The 16583-nt window shown below is 39.8% G+C and overlaps 1 protein-coding gene and 1 long non-coding RNA gene across 2 annotated transcripts in view; one reads left to right on the top strand and one right to left on the bottom strand.

Annotated features, from left to right (window-relative positions):
- Nucleotides 1–16583, top strand: part of LOC144341313 (uncharacterized) — a 90701-nt gene that overhangs the window by 57071 nt on the left and 17047 nt on the right. The window contains exon 2 of the long non-coding RNA XR_013418170.1: nt 6470–6558. This is a non-coding gene — a long non-coding RNA (uncharacterized LOC144341313). The remainder of the gene's footprint in view (nt 1–6469; nt 6559–16583) is intronic.
- LOC144341343 (uncharacterized) lies at nt 7094–15109 on the bottom strand. Its single transcript, XM_078004526.1, has 3 exons — nt 15056–15109; nt 14742–14972; nt 7094–9365 (listed from the first exon to the last, which is right to left on the bottom strand). Exons 1-3 carry the CDS (start codon nt 15107–15109, stop codon nt 8520–8522), a joined length of 1131 nt encoding a protein of 376 aa, XP_077860652.1. The 3' UTR covers nt 7094–8519.

The raw sequence follows: 16583 nt of genomic DNA, 5'->3' as shown, positions 1-16583 counted from the left end.
CAAATACCATCATACTGAGAGTTAGGGCTTCAGTCAATACATGAATTTTGGGGTGACACAAATATGCAGTCCCTCACGCTGGACAAGTACTACATTATTGTTTCCCAGTTTGCTTCATAATCATGGTTTGTGCAATTTCAATAGAATATTGATAAAGAATGCTTCACTTAGGTAAGTTTGGAAACTCTAAGTTAAACCAGATCAAACAGATTTTTTCCATTGAAGGTCTTCTCAATGAGATGCCTTAAACATGCACATGTATATTGTGAATTACCTAAGGGAGATTAAATATGCATAATCTCTTAAAATCATTTGCATATGGCATTTTTTTGATGCCATGCTTACTAATATCTCCTAGAAAAGTATTTCAAGGAAGACAATATAGAGAATGCTAATACTAAAAAATATATATGTAAATATGCATGAAATTATAAATTTATATATATATACACAAATTTGCACATATATGTAATTATATATATATATTCTGAATACCTAGAAAAATATTGTTTTATACAGACTGTCCTTGACTTATGATTGCTTGACTTGTGAGTTTTTGACTTTGCAGTGGTGCAAAAGTGATACACACTTAGTAGAAACAGTACTTCAGGTACCCAAACAACCTTTCTATTTTTCATTTTCAGTACAGTAGTCAATAAATTACATGAGATTTTCAACACTTTATTACAAAATTGGCATTGCATTACATGATTTTGCTCAACTGTAGGCTAATTAAGCATTCTGAGCACATTTGAGGCGGCTAGGCTAAGCTATGATGTTTGATAGACTAGGTGTATTAAAGGCATTTTCCACTTACAATATTTTTAACTTATGATGAGTTTATCAGAATGTAACCCATTTTAAGTCAAGGAATACCTGTATATACATACATACATACATACATACATATATGTGTGTGTGTTATATTATTGTGTCATATAGGTCATCAGCACCAACAAATAGCATAATACTATGAATAAGAAAGTCATTAAAAAGTATTTTGTTTTGGTTTTTAACCAATGGAAAGTAGGAATTATAGAGCAATGGATTATTAGAATGAAAGAGTTTTTTCATATAGAATTGGGTGCTTTTCAATTTTTCAAAGCTTTTCTCAAACTAAATTTTATATAAAATTTCTCTCTATGTATCTATATAATAGAGTGGTGCTGTTTGCAGTGGCTGAGGAAATGGAACCTCCACCCTTCCTTCTCAGGGTAAATCCTAAGGACCTCTCAGGAACCTCTAAGGAACTGTATGGCCTGGCTTGAGTTCCACCATTTGGTGACTCATTTTAACGGAGGAGGAGTCAGACACTACAAAGTTGAAGTTATTTCTCAATGTCTATTAGCTAATTGCGGCTAGTAGCAGGACTAGAATCCAGATTTTCTACATTCAGTGTTCATTCCCCCTCATGCTGGTTTTCCATCTTTTCCAAACCTCCAAATCATTTTGTCAAATGACTTCTTGTGCAGAAATTCAACATGTGAAACAGAGGTAAAGTAGAGCTTCTCTGGTTGAAGGAGGAGGATTAAAGGTATCAAGAGGAAGGGTTGAGGGCCACCTGCCAGCCCCCACTCATTGGCTCTTAGTGGGTCAGGGACATATTGTTTTAAAATGATACATTAAACCAGGCAGAAAAAATACAGAGGGAGGACACCATTAACACACCTCGTGACAGGGGATATTCTGATCCTCTTACCCCTCAGCAGAGATCATGGCTCAACAGCTAGAAGAAGAATTACATTTTTTTTTTTTTCATTTAGCAAAGAGATTGTTCTTTGTGAAAGAACAAAATGGCAAAGTTGGCTTTTATTTTAGAAGAAGAGACTCAAGAATTCCTCTAAACCTTACAAAATGAATGAATGGGCATCAGTTGCCAAATCAGAAGCAGAAAGAATCCGGTCTCAGGCCCCAGGGCACAAACTTCTAGAACTTTGGCCATCATGTGAGTGATTCAGTTTGGTGAATAATCCCCTTTCTCTGATTTCAGTTAATGACAACAGGCTTTCAGGAGAAAGGCAGTGGCATTGTTCAGAACAATGCCTCTCATTTGGGTGCTCAGCTGTGTGATGAAAGCACACGTAAATATTTCTCATCAGTAGCAAAATCATGCTTTTGTCCTTATCAAGTTCTGCCAAATTATTCACACTAAGTTGAAAATGAGTAACATATAACATTCTGCTGATTTTCTGCCTTTCGTTACTTCTATTTGGAGAGAGAATATGACTTAGAAATCTAATTACACTGTGTTGACCAAGTGAGATGAGATACGCCAGAGCAGGGGACTTTTCCTTCAAACTCAGCTCCAAGATGAGCAATGGGACTCTTAACTCCTGCTGGAGGATAGATCTTGCCCTGGCCTGATGAGGGGTTTCATGGCTGTTTTTAAGAATCTTTTCTCCTAAGAAGACCAAACAGTAAACATTAAGCTTTGGCTAGTAGAAGTTACCTTCAGAGAGAGAGACAGAGAGAGAGAGAGAGAGGCTAAGAATAATTAAGTATCTGGAGAACCTGCTCTCAATGTTTAACGTGGGTTCTTTTCTATTTCCTAAGTGTCTCGGCTGGGTTGAGAAATAATGGGAAAGAGCACGAGAGAGAGAAATTTAAAGCTGGGTGTCTGGGGGAGACATCACATGTCGGCAGGATCCGTGATGTTCCCCGAGCCATAAAACCAGCTAGTTTTTATTAGTGATTTTCAAAAGGGGAGGGAGTGCATGAATAGGGTGTGGGTCACAGAGATCACATGCTTCACAAGGTAATAAAGTATCACAAAGCAAATGGAGGCAGGGCGAGATCACAGGATCACCAGATGAGGCGAAATTAAAATTGCTAATGAAGTTTTCTGCACGCGTTGTCTTTGATAACATCTTATCAGGAAACAGGGTTTGAGAGCAGACAACCTGTCTGACCAAAATTTATTAGGCAGGAATTTTCCTTGTCCTAATAAGCCTGGGAGCACTACAGAAGACCGGGGTTTATTTCATCCCTTCCGCTTCGACCATAAAAGACGGCACATGCTTCCAAAGGGTCTGTTTATAGGCCTACCTTCAGGGTACATTCTCTTTCTTAGGGATGTTCCTTGCTGAGAAAAAGAATTCATCGATGTTTCTCCTATTTGCTTATGAAAGAGGAGAAATAGAGCTCTGTTCTGTCCGGCTCACCGGTGGCCAGTTCAAAGTTACCTCTCTTGTTCCCTGACCATCACTGTTATCCTGTTCTTTTTTTAAAGATGCCCAGATTTCGTATTGTTCAAACACACATGGTCTACAAACAATTTGTGCAGTTGATACAATCACAGGGTCCTGAGGCGGCATTCATCCTCCTCAGTTTATGAAGAAGATGATGGGATTAAGAGATTAAAGTAAAGACAGCCATGGGAAAACACAAGGGTATTGATTGGGGAAGTGATAAGTGTCCATGAAATCTTCACAATTTATGTTCAGAGATTACAGTAAAGACAAGTATAAAAAAGTATTAATTTGGGGGACTAATACATGTCCATGAAATCTTCACAATTTATGTTTTCTGCCACGGCTTCAGCCGGTCCTTCCGTTTGGGATCCCTGACTTCCCGCAACAATTAAGTACCTCTGCAAGGTTTTGTTTTACTCTTGCTTTTATCTAGGAACTCATTTTTAATTAGAAGATCTGCATTTAAATATTCCACTTCTCGTTTAATATTCTACTAAGTTATTCTGTAGAACCTAGAGGTACTCTTTGATATTTACAAAAATGACTCTCACTAGACTCTCATCTCCATATTTCCCATGTTTAGAAGTTGTGGGCAAGTAGATATGGTAGTCATGAATTGATTGATTGATTATTTATTTTGAAAAATATATTGAACACATACTATGTATCAGACATTGCACTAATGTCTGGGACAGAGCAGTGAACAAGAGAGACATAGCAGTGAACAAGAGAGACAACGAGTTTTAAGTCGATTTATAATACTATATTCTATTAATACACATTTAATAAGTACATACTACTTTAACCTCTTTAGTACTTTGAAGCAAAGATATGTTGTTCCACAAATTCTTGAAACCTGCAAGATGCAAAACATGCAACTGAAGCATTAGGAGTTGAGTAATAATGCCTTTGGAGGTATCAATTACAGCAGGAGAGTATGCCACTCAAAGGAAGAGTGATGAGGATAGAGAATACCACCCAATAATCAAAGACTCATTTGTATTTATTTTTGGAATGCATACGAAACTTTTTGAAAGTTGGCAACTTGTTCTCATTAGAGACATGTGCTTTACTTTATTGAATATTAATTATATTTTGATTAGGTTATATGTAGTCACTCCAGAAACCAGTGTTGAGTGTTAGGAAAATCTACCTAAAACCCAGAAGGTGAAATTTTACTTTTTTTTTTTTTTTTTTAAGAGGGAGCATGATAGGAGAACTGGACCCTTTCTTATTACATGGGTGAAGTAGAGGACTGTATGTTAGTCCCAGCAGTGTTGGTACCAGGCCCTGTGCCCCTCCTAAGTGAAAATTCTTTGTTCACAGCTTATAGGGCAGGTTTACTGTGTGGCCCAATAGTCTTCCCTACCCAAATCCAGAGATTAGCCAATTATCTACAATGAGTCCTGGTAAAAAAAAAAAAAAAGATGTACAGGCCAATCAGACTTTTTTCATATAAACCAAATTAGGAAATGCAGAGAGAAATTGGAGGTATGTCAAAGGAAATATAGAGAGCATTCATAATATATGCTTGAGGTCATAAGTCAAGGCCAAGCTGGAGTTATGTTTCTAAAGCAGAAAATATTAAAGAAGAAAGAAGAAAATATATGAAGGTAAAAAGAAAAAGAATAAAAAACTGGTGATGGCACAGAAAATGCCAAGCAGAAATATTACAGGGCAGCCATAAAGTCTGGAAACAGATAATACTTTATTGTGCATTGTAATGCAGTATCAGTGAAGCGTTTATTATTTGTTTGGCTACATTTACAGACTTGAAATTCAGCCTGTAAGTAGAAATTCTGTGGCATGTCTCTGCTGTGGATCCCACTCCAGTTGTCTGACTTTTCCTGTATTCCACGGCATTTGTATTCACTGTATACCATCTTGCCATCCCCCATATTTCTGGGGATAACTAAAGTAAATCTTTCTTTGCATGCAACAAGAAGATGCTAACTGAACTAGACTCTTTGAGGGGAAGCACATTTCCTAACATAGGTTTATATACTATTTTTGGTTGGGGAGATTTTTCGTGTGTGTGTCTTACCTTTCCTGTAATCTATGCTCCCGAGACTTCTAAAAACTTACATTTGTCTTAAGTGCTGTGCATCTATCAGTGCTTCTCTTTGTGTAAATATTTCTACCATGATATAAACTGCAGTGTTTGATTAAAACCATTGATTTGTACTTGCAGAGCAGAAAACAAACCATTCAGTTTACTTCAGTTGAATCTAATATTAACTCTAATACCATGCTTGCCAAAACTTCCATTAAAGACATACGCCTTGACTCATTGATTCCAATAATAAGGAAAAGCACCATTTCCCAGCAGCTGGAGATTTGATGTTGCTTTTGAGGAAAAAAAATGATCCCGCCAAAATATTTATATAGCTTGAGAACTCTAGAAGCCCCTTAGTAGCAGGCAGAATTCTATGATCTCTAGTAGCACAGAAATCGCTAGTTTTTGAGGAGGTCTAAATTGGCTCATAGTGAGCACATGGATGAGACAAGTAACATAGAATATAAGTTAAAGTAATAATGTTGGGAAGGACAGACATCTAGAAGAGAAGCAAAATTAAAACAAATCTCAGACTAAGAATAGTATCATCATTAAACCCAAACTTAATACTCAGATTCTCAGTAGCTCAGGCAAGAGGGAAACTAGATGATGATGTAGTTCTTATTGTCAACTGTGAGATGTACATATTTTAGCTCATTAAACAAAACCCAAACCTTTTCCTGGTCCTTTAATTAGAGGTGAATGTATTATGATGTCTTTATATGTTATGACAGCATTGAATAACATTGTGAGCCTCAACCTGCAGGTTGGTAACCATATCTATAAATGTAGTCAAGCACAAAATTATGTACTAAATGGCTTTTTTCTTTTTACTAAAAACTCTTACAGATTACACATTCGGTGTTTTTATTTTGATTTTTTTTTTTTACCATAGCTGTTGGTGATAGTCAAAACCTTTAAATGATAATTATGTAAAGACAAGTTTACAGGGCCCTGGAGTAGACATTGAGTGATATGTTCAAGATACATACCTGTCATGCATGTCCTGGATAAAACATTGGCCCCAGGCCTTGCTTGCACTTCCAGATTTATTTTGACATTCTCATGTAAGCGTTTACCATCCATTTCTCTTGAATCATCTGCAGCTGCCGTGAATATGTCATGCTGCCATTTGCCTTCTTGCCCTTTCATTTGGCCTGCCTTTATCTGGAACACTTCTCCATAGCCATCCAATTTTGCCTTTTTCTTATGTTAACTCTAGCACTGCCTACTGTCAAGGAGAAGAAGGGGCATGGTGCTGGGTACCTACAGGCACCAGAACATTCCTGAGGACTCACACCACAGGGAAAGGTAAGCTATTCACTTCTTGTGCCATCTACTCACAATTTTGGGGAAAGGTATATAAATTAATGGATTCAGTAAATGTTAAACTAAATGGAACATTTTGTTTCTTTCTTTTGCTAACCAGTATCTTGTGCTTAAGTGAAAGATATTTAAAGAAAATTAAGAAATTAAATTTTCTATGTATTTCTGAGTGGTAGCATGACAAATTTTGTGACTTTCTATATGCCCAGTAAGGAAAAAAATTTTTTTTAAACACACTGTAGTTATAGAAGATATTTGCCAGAATATATGCCTAAAAAAGGTTCATAAACCTTGGATGCCAGGCCACAGACAATCTTCTAACAAGTACTTTTTCCTTCTCAGGGCTTTGTACTCATTGTTCTTCATCCCACTGCTGTGTGCTATTGTCTTTGTGATGTTCATGATTAGATTTTGCTTCTTCAAGGAATATCCCGGCCCGCGGGATAGTCAGTGTAGGCCCTGGAGGAGGGGGTGGGAATTTGGGGAACAAGAGACACGAGAAATGGAGACAAGACAGTGCTCTGATCAAGTCTCGTTTAATGGTGGTAATGCAATGCCTTATATACATTTGGAGGGGAAGGGGTTGGGCTAAGGCGGAAATGACCTCATTGCAGAAGGCGTGGCCAGATAGGCTTCAGTTTCTCCGGTCGGACGTCATGTTGCACCTGCACTGTCAGGTAGTCTTTTCGCAGGCGCAGGAAAAATGAATGAAGAAGAAGCGGGAAGAGCGCCATCTTTTAATGGCGGTATTAATACAGGGAAGAAGGTAAATCTAGGGAGAAGGTGTGGGGTGGAAATGAATATAGCTCAGGCGTTTAATCTTTAATTATTATTCGCTATGGCCGGGGCGTGCAGCTCTGGACAGGTCCCCCTTTTTATATTTTTATGATAAGAAAACCCCTCGGGAACTGCGCCTGTCTTAGGTTGGGTCAACTCACCCCCACCTTCTAGGCCCGTCATGGGATAAGGCAGCAGCAAGGGCGGCCCTCCTGTCTTAGGCTCCGATGGAGATAGTGTCCTCTTACCCGTCATTGACTGTCCAGTTCAGCACACAGGGGAGGTGGTCTTATTAAGGTAAATAAGACTCACCATTTTCAGTCATCTCAAGGCGATGATAATGAACCTGTATAGGTTTGGCCTGGAAGGCCTTGATTTGTTGTCTGACAAATGCCATAAGCTTATTAAGGATTATAGGCCCGAGAGTGAGGAAGAGTAGAAGAGTGAGTAAAGGACCAAGAAATGGCAGGAGATAGGGGAGAAGTCCATCGAGTCCAGTCCATAGTGGATTGGCGGCCAGGCCTTTTCTGCGCTTTTCTAGTTCTTCTTGCAAAGTTTTTATCTTATCTCTGACGATTCCGGATTTGTTGGCGTAAAAACAGCACTTTTCCTGTAAAGCCAAACATATCCCTCCCTGTTCTGCCGTTAACAAATCTAGACCTCTTCTATTTTGGAGAACTACTTCAGCTAACGGTCTACTTGGTCTTGTAAATCTTGTATAGTACTGGATAAGGTCCGTACATCTGAGATTAATTGATTGGATAATTTAGTATATTGGGTTAGTGAGACTCCTAGGCCTGTGGCTCCTGTAGTAAAAGCAGTGGTGATTCCTAGTCCAGCCAACAAGGGAATAAATTGTATGGCTCGTTTCGGTCTATAAATAAAATGTTCAATAGCGGGGATGGGGATAGGTTCATCTCCAGGGATGATATCAATGTCGGGGAGAAGAGTGGCCAGAACACAAAGCCCTGTCCAATTTGTAGGTAGATACGTATATGCCATGTTGTTTCCACAAACGAAAACCGAGCCATTTATAGCACACAAAGGGTTGGTGGCATTGATTATGGAAGTACAGTTGCCAAACACAACATAGCCTAAATCAATTTCTTTAGTGTTATTATATGATGGTGAAAAGAGGCAAGAGGAATTAGAAAACGTCATCGGTTGAACTAAGGGGGGGGGGTAATAGGACAGGAATTATTTACTAAGGACTCATTTGAGTAATTGACATAGGGCAATGAAAGGTTAGGTATGGCTAGAGGAATAGGGGGGCCCATTTTAAGACAAAGCCAACAATCGTGGGCCAGGCTTGTATTGGACATTTGAAGTAAATTGTAAGTAGCATTGAGGATATCAAAGGTTTGGGCATCGAGCCTAAAATTATCTCTAAGCTCAGGCAGGGCTAAAGGGTGATATTGAAGTTCAGGATATGGAGCTTTATGAATTTCTTCTAATTTTTTCTGGACGGTTTTAATTCTTGCAATATCTAATGGGCCTCCTCCATCAGAAATGTGAATGGGGGCGGTAGTGCTCCAACAAACAGGCTTTCCTTTTTGGCCGTTACAAGGAGATTGTACAAGTTTATTAGTGGATCCTAATACTTGTACGTCATTGATGCCTCCAGTTTGTGTTTTTAGTAACGTGGCCGTATAATATGTTCTATTGCCTGATTTGCATTGTTGATAGGAGGTATAACAGGAACTATGTACAGAAGATTGGAAAGAGCTACAAGGGCATTCTAGGAGCGGCCCGCTAGGTGAGGTATCTCTTGGGGTAGACTTACATTTCCATAACTGGTTTGGCATTAGGTAAGCTGTCTTGCCCGTGCAGGTCACCTGGGTGATTCTATCTGACGGAGGTTCAGATATTTGTCCCCCTCTGCAGTCACAAGGCTGGCCGTATTGTTTTCGTAATAATTCTTTTGCCTTACGAGGGTCACCAAAACCTGCATAGACTGTCACTATGTTATATAGAGCGATTATTCTCCAAAGGAATTTCATGTTAGGCTTCATTTTCTGAAAAACAAGAAGGAAAGAACTTCTCAGGGAGATTTATCTTCCCTGGACTGACAATGGTTATGATTTATTTGTCTTACCAATCTTTCAGGCAGCCATCTGGCTGCATCATTTTTTTGTGAGAAGATGCATACTGAGCCTCTTCCCCAAATTAAAACTGGATCGGGGCCATGCCATGAACTATCAAGTGCATCTTTCCATTTTACCATTGCAAACTGTTTTTGAGATTCAGGATGCCAGAAACGGTCGGCAGCCGATTTTCCATGACTGTCCAAATTTAAAAACTTAAGGATAAACAGGGCATGATTGAGTATGTTTCTGGGGGTACCCTTCACGGGGTACCAGCTCCCCCCTTTTAATTTTGTGATAATAGTTTTTAATGACAGATGAGCTCTTTCTACTATACCTTGTCCTTGGGGATTATAGGGAATGCCTGTGGTATGTTTAATTTGTAGGGTATTACAAAATTGTAAGAAGGTTTTGGCTATATAACCGGGGCCATTATCTGTTTTGATTTGTTTGGGTATTCCTAAAATAGAAAAGCAGTGTAATAAATGAGCTATGACATGTTTGGTGGCCTCTCCTGTTTGGAGAGTTGCACTGATGAATCCACTATAGGTGTCTATGCATACATGGATATATTTTAGTTGACCGAGTTCTAAGTGGTGAGTAACGTCCATTTGCCAAATTTCGTTGGGGATGAGTCCTCGGGGGTTAACTCCTAGATGGGGAACAGGTAAATATGTTATGCAGTTGGCGCATTGTTTAACTATTTGTCGAGCTTGTTCTCTGGTAAGTTTAAACATAAGTCTTAAGGTTTGGGCGTTTAAATGATGTAAGGCATGTGCTTTTTGCCCTTGTTGCAAATTGTCTGTAGTGACTGTGGCTATGGTTTTTGTTGCCGTGTCAGCTGTTGCGTTACCTTGTGTTAGAGGTCCCGGTAATCCTGAATGTGCTCTAATATGCCCAAGAAAAAAGGGAGTAGTCCTTTTTTGGATAAGTTGTTGACATTGTAAAAATAGGTTAGCTGTGTCTGAAATATGTTTAATTTGAGACACGGTCTCTAAGAGGGGTATTGAATGGGCCAGGTAGGCGCTGTCTGTATAAATGTTAAGTGGCTGACAAGGAAAAGCTGATAGTGCTGCAATTATAGCTTGCAATTCGACCAGCTGAGCTGATGTATAAGTGGTCTGGAATTTAATGACTACATTATTGTAAGTATAAGCGGCAAGTCCTGTGGAAGATCCATCAGTGAAAATTAGTAATGCGTCATTGAGAGGTTCTTTACTGGTAATATGGGGAAATACAAACGCATGAAGTTTACAAAATTGAATAAGTTTGTTAGGTGGGTAATGGTTGTCAATCGCGCCAGTATAAGAAGCGCAAGCAATTGGCCAGGCTTCCGTATTTTGTAACAGCCAATGGATGCGTGATTGAGTGCAGGGCTGTATAATGGTAGAGGGTTCTATTCCAAAGTATTTTCTACTGTTTTCTCTTCCCAAGATAATTAGATCAGCTATGGCATCATAATAAGGCAACAAAACCTTTTTAGGGGAGGAGGGCAGGTGTACCCACATAATGGGATTGTTCTGCCAAAATAGGCCAGTAGGGGTTATTGTTGTGTTAAAAATAAGGAATATTAATGGCTGAGAATAATCAATACCGGTAACAAATTGTGTTGCAATGGCATGTTCTACCTGTTGGAGTGTTATTAATGCTTCTTTAGTAATGGACCTGGGGGATTTTGGATTAGAGTCTCCTTTTAATATATCGAAAAGAGGTTTTAACTCTCCTGTGGTGAGCTTTAAGTACGGTCGAAGCCAATTTATGTCTCCCAGTAATTTTTGGAAATCATTTAAAGTTTTTAGATGATCACGATGTATAACGGCCTTTTGATTAATGATTTTGGGTCCATTAATCTGGAAACCAAGATAAGTGTATGGATCTTGTAATTGTACCTTTTCTGGGGCTATCTGTAGTCCGGCTGCTGTTAACTCTTGTTTGAGTTGGGCGAAGCACTGTAAGACTTGTTCGCCAATTTCTCCTGCTATTAAAATATCATCCATATAATGTATAATATACATTTGTGCCCATGTTTTTCTGACTGGCTCTATAGCGGCAGCTACATATTTTTGACACAAGGTAGGACTATTGGCCATACCCTGAGGTAAGACTTTCCATTGATAGCGCTTCATTGGTTGTTTAAAATTTGTAGATGGAAGACTAAAGGCAAATCTTTTCTGGTCAGCAGGGTGAAGGGGAATTGTAAAAAAGCAATCTTTAAGGTCAACAATGATTTTAAAATATTTTTGAGGAATCGCAACCGGTGAAGGCAATCCTGGTTGTAAGGCACCCATAAGGATCATAGTGATATTTACTGCTCTTAAATCTTGTAAGAGTCTCCATTTACCAGACTTCTTTTTAATAACAAAAATAGGTGTATTCCAAGGGGAATTACTTTCCTCAATATGTCCTGCTGCTAGTTGTTCCTGCACTAACTGTTGGGCAGCACTTAGTTTATCATTGAGTAAAGGCCACTGATCAACCCAAACGGGCTCATCTGACTTCCAAGTAATGGGGTCAGCACACCTTTGGGGTGCAGGTATGTCAGTGGCCTGAGCTAAAAATTTCCAAACCCCTTTTTATCAAGTTGTCCTGAAACCAGTATAGGCTGTGGGATACCGTTCTCTCCTTTTCCAAGACCTTTACCAGGGGTGTATCCTTGAGTTAACATTTGTGCAGTAACTATATCATTTGGACTACACATTATAATTTTCATTTGAGAGAGTAGATCTCGCCCCCAAAGGTTAACAGGTAGGTAAGGGATGACAAATGGCTTAATGAGGCCTGAATTGTTTTCTTTATCTGTCCATGTTAGGTATTTAGAACTTTGTTTAGGATTACTGCTTTGTCCAATTCCTCTCAAGTGAGTTAAAGTTTCTGTGGTAGACCAATGAGAGGGCCAATCTTCCTGTTTAATGATAGTTACATCAGCCCCTGTGTCTATTGGTCCAGTGAATGCCTTCCCGTCTAACCATAAGGTTAGAGAGGGTTTTTGATTTGTAATTTGTTGCACCCAATATATATCTGATGATCCGAAACCTTTTATATTTCTATTAGAGTATTGGATATTATTATCTGTTTTAACCAAAGGTAGCAGGAGTAACTGAGCTATTCTAACTCCTTGAGGGACAGTAATAATACTATCAATAGCTCTGGCCATAATTTTAATTTCTCCTTCATAATCATTATCGATAACTCCAGGGAGGACTTGTAAGCCTCTCATGGTGACACTACTTCTTCCTAAAAGTAGCCCAAAAGTGTTAGGTGGTAAGGGTCCATATATTCCGGTATTTAAGGTTTGCGGTCCCATTTCAGGTGTTAGTATTGTGTGGGAGGTGGAACTGAGGTCCAATCCTGCACTCCCTGGGGTTGCTCTACTAAGTTTTGAAATGGATTACTGTTGCTGGCTGGAACAAAGCTGACTGCCCCATATGCTTGTTTCAGGGCCTGAGGCTGGCCCCTCATCCCGTTTCCCTGCCTGGGGGGTAAAGGATTTCCTTGACTGTCAGTTTTAGATTTACATTCATTTGCCCAGTGCCTTCCTCTTTTACACCTTGGGCAAAGGCCTGGGATTTTTGCTTCTGGACTCTTATTTTGGTTTTCACAGCAATCTTTTGCAAAGTGTCCCCTTTTACCGCATCTAAAACATCCTCCTTTATCTTTACCTTTGTTAATGAGGAAATCTCTTACTGTTTGGCCACTAAAAGCGGTGGCCATTGCTAGGCCTTGTTGATATGAGGGCCCAATATCTGAACAAAGGCGAATGTATCCTGTTAAATCTGTTTTCTTTCGATAAGGTCTGATTGCCGCTTGGCAGGCGGGGTTAGCATTTTCATAAGCTAACTGTTTAACATAATCTACACCCGTTTCTGCATTTCCAAAGATTCTACCTGCCGTGGTCATAAGTCTATGCACAAAGTCTGAAAATGGCTCATCGGGTCCTTGTTTAACCGCTGTGAGCGAGGCCCCTGGATCTCCTTTAACGGGAAGTTTTCTCCAGGCCTTTGTAGCAGCAGCCTGGATTTGTGAGAACAGTCCAGGGTCATATTGCATTTGGGCCTGAGTGTCTGCATAATTACCTGAACCAGTTAACATATCAAAATCCCAACCGTTTCCTGCCTGTTGATTTCTTTTAGCTGTATCTCTACAATTTTCAAAGAACTCTGACTTCCAAATTAAGTGGTCTCCCCCAGAAAGAACTGCCCTGACTAAGGTATTCCAGTCTGTAGGAGTGAGCCAATTCTCAGCTACAGATTCCACTATAGCAAGAGTATATGGAGCAGTAGCCCCATACTGAGAGGCAGCAGTCTTTAACTCTTTTATAATAGTAAAATCAAATCCAGTATGATGCCTCCAAGCCTGTCCCTGTTCATCTATGGTTTCAGTGACCGGAAAAACGTCTTTGGGGGAGGAGTCTTCTCTATGTCGGCTAGCAACTAACCCCCCCCTTGGAACATGTTGTCCAGCCACTGAAGTGGGCGCAAGGAACCCTCCATAGCGTCTGAGTTAGGTATTTTTTCATTTCCTGTTTTTAGCTTTTGGAGCCTAATTATCAATGATTGATGTAACTCTTCAAGTTTAATCTGTTCTTCTAGTTGAGCAATTTTTTGCTTTAATTCTTCTTTGGGATCTATTGCTGCCATAACAATGGGCGCAGAAGCCTCATTATGTGTCTTATTATATGGGGGTGGGTATGAAGAACAGGGAGGCAAATCAGGGTTGTGATATTTAGCCGCCTCTTCCTCTAAATCATCCCAATTTATATCCGATTGATTAGGCTTATTAATTTCCTCCTCCTTTTGAAGCATCTGTAAAATTGGGTATTTTTTTTGGTTTGTTTTCCTGTGGTATTTATTTATCTGTTACAGAAGGAGACTTGATTTCCTCATGATCACTTTCGAGGGAAATGAGATCTTCTTCCGTATCTTGCGGAGGCTTTGTGAGGTTAGAGCGGGAGCTAACCTTTAAAATATGCTCTGTCTGAGCGACCGCAGCCATGACTTGCGGATTGGCCTCCTTCTTATCTATTAAATCTCTAATGAGGTTCCAGTAAGAGAAGGCGGTTACAGGAATTTTTTCTGGCCCAAAAGTATTATAATAGTCCTGAAAACAATCCCCTACTCTACGCCATCTTTTAATATCAATAGTTCCTTCCTGTGGGAACCAAGGGCAAGTGTCTTTTACAAAATCAAAAAATTTAAACAAATCATTACCTTTAACCTTTACTCCTCGTATCTTTAAAGCCTCTTTTAATTGTCCTACATATATTTGATGTTGGCTTAATTCTTGTCCCATTTCGGACGCATCACTTACCTTCGATTCTGACGCGGCAGGTTCCTGCGGTGATCGGAAGAGTTTGACTCCTTTTGTCTTCGTTAGCGGTCGACCATCCTTTGGCGTCCTCTTCCTCACGGAGTCCCTCGTTTCCAGGTCCCTGTTCGGGCGCCACGTATCCCGGCCCGCGGGATAGTCAGTGTAGGCCCTGGAGGAGGGGGTGGGAATTTGGGGAACAAGAGACACGAGAAATGGAGACAAGACAGTGCTCTGATCAAGTCTCGTTTAATGGTGGTAATGCAATGCCTTATATACATTTGGAGGGGAAGGGGTTGGGCTAAGGCGGAAATGACCTCATTGCGGAAGGCGTGGCCAGATAGGCTTCGGTTTCTCCGGTCGGACGTCATGTTGCACCTGCGCTGTCAGGTAGTCTTTTCGCGGGCGCGGGAAAAATGAATGAAGAAGAAGCGGGAAGAGCGCCATCTTTTAATGGCGGTATTAATACAGGGAAGAAGGTAAATCTAGGGAGAAGGTGTGGGGTGGAAATGAATATAGCTCAGGCGTTTAATCTTTAATTATTATTCGCTATGGCCGGGGCGTGCAGCTCCGGACAAAGGAAGATATAACAGAGCCCAAGTAATTCTGGAAACCAGCATTTTACCCTTGACCTCCTGCTTTTCATACTACTGGTCCTTGCCAGAAGTCGCTGGTTGCCTGGTATAAGAAAACAATCATAATTATCTCATTAATAATTGGACCTTGCCTCCCTGCTAATCAGGTTTGTACTGCTGAGATTTCAAAGAAGGAGAACAGAAATCTACTAAGAAGAAATAAATTTGTTCTCAGGCTATAAATAGTTCTAGGAGGCTGCCCAGGGACAAAAATTTGCCTGCTGGTGAAATAAAAGACCATGTAAACTGTAGATTTATTTGGAGAATGTAGTTCCATGAATTTAACTGCTCTAGACGCTGGGCCTCTGGAAGGCAGAGACCATGCTCTCACCCTTGCCTTTAGTACCTTGTCTGTAACAGGCTATCAGATACGTTGATTGTGTCAAAGATAAGCAAATTCTGAAATGAGTTATTTTTTTCATTCTCTATCCTCTCTGAATTCACTTAGTGCTTCTCAGAATGTGTCTGAGTGGAAAGGGATTTTCACAGGATATGTCCAAACAGATTATTGTAACTTTGGAGGTAAAAATTATTCCAGGTTATATATGAGACTATAATAGATAAAAATGATTTAGATAATAAAGTGATCTGTAATTGAAGTAAGTGAGAACTGGGTGCTGTGGCTAATGCCTTGTACTCCCAGCATTTTGGAAGGCCGAGGCAGTAGGATCCCTTAGGCCCAGGAGTTTGAGACTAGCATGGCAACATAGTTAGACCCTGTATCTACAAAAAATAAAAAATTAACCAAGCATGGTGATGCGCACCTGCAGTTCCAGCTACATGGGAGACTGAGGTGGGAGGATCACTTGAGCTCCAGATGTTGAGGCTGAAGTGAGCCATAATCATCCTACTGCGCTCCAGTCTGGGTGACAGAGAAAGACAATGTCTCAAAAAAAAAAAAAAAAAAAAAAAAAAAAAAAAAGAGAAATAAATGAAAACTTAGAGATATAGTAGTTGCAGCTTCCAAACCAAACCCTGTAATTCTGGTCACTATGTCTTGGAAATATTTTCTAGAACAACTGTGACTCTTGCCATTGCTCTATAAAATACAAGCCAGGTCCAAAAGGGAATTTCCCCTCCACTGTGTATAGTATTATTAGACAGATGGTATTGTATAGATGTTCATAAAGATAATTTTTAAAAATGAACACAGCAAATATTAACTGAGCATGATCTTCATGTCCTATTCCACACAGGCTGTATTTGTTGA

The sequence above is a fragment of the Macaca mulatta genome, chromosome 6 (assembly GCF_049350105.2).
Source record: "Macaca mulatta isolate MMU2019108-1 chromosome 6, T2T-MMU8v2.0, whole genome shotgun sequence".
NCBI classification, from domain to species: domain Eukaryota; kingdom Metazoa; phylum Chordata; class Mammalia; order Primates; family Cercopithecidae; genus Macaca; species Macaca mulatta.
The sequence above is the reverse complement of the archived record's forward strand: the minus strand, read 5'-3'. Positions and strand labels throughout refer to the sequence as shown.

What these genes read in the sequence shown, in the direction of transcription:
- LOC144341343 (XM_078004526.1), bottom strand. Translation starts at nt 15,109, where the DNA reads ATGACGTCCGACCGGAGAAACCGAAGCCTATCTGGCCACGCCTTCCGC. An exon ending in GCCACGCCTTCCGCAATGAG is followed by an intron (nt 14,973 to 15,055) that starts GTCATTTCCGCC and finishes AGACTTGATCAG; the next exon opens with AGCACTGTCTTGTCTCCATT. An exon ending in CTGCCGCGTCAGAATCGAAG is followed by an intron (nt 9,366 to 14,741) that starts GTAAGTGATGCG and finishes CTTGTTTTTCAG; the next exon opens with AAAATGAAGCCTAACATGAA.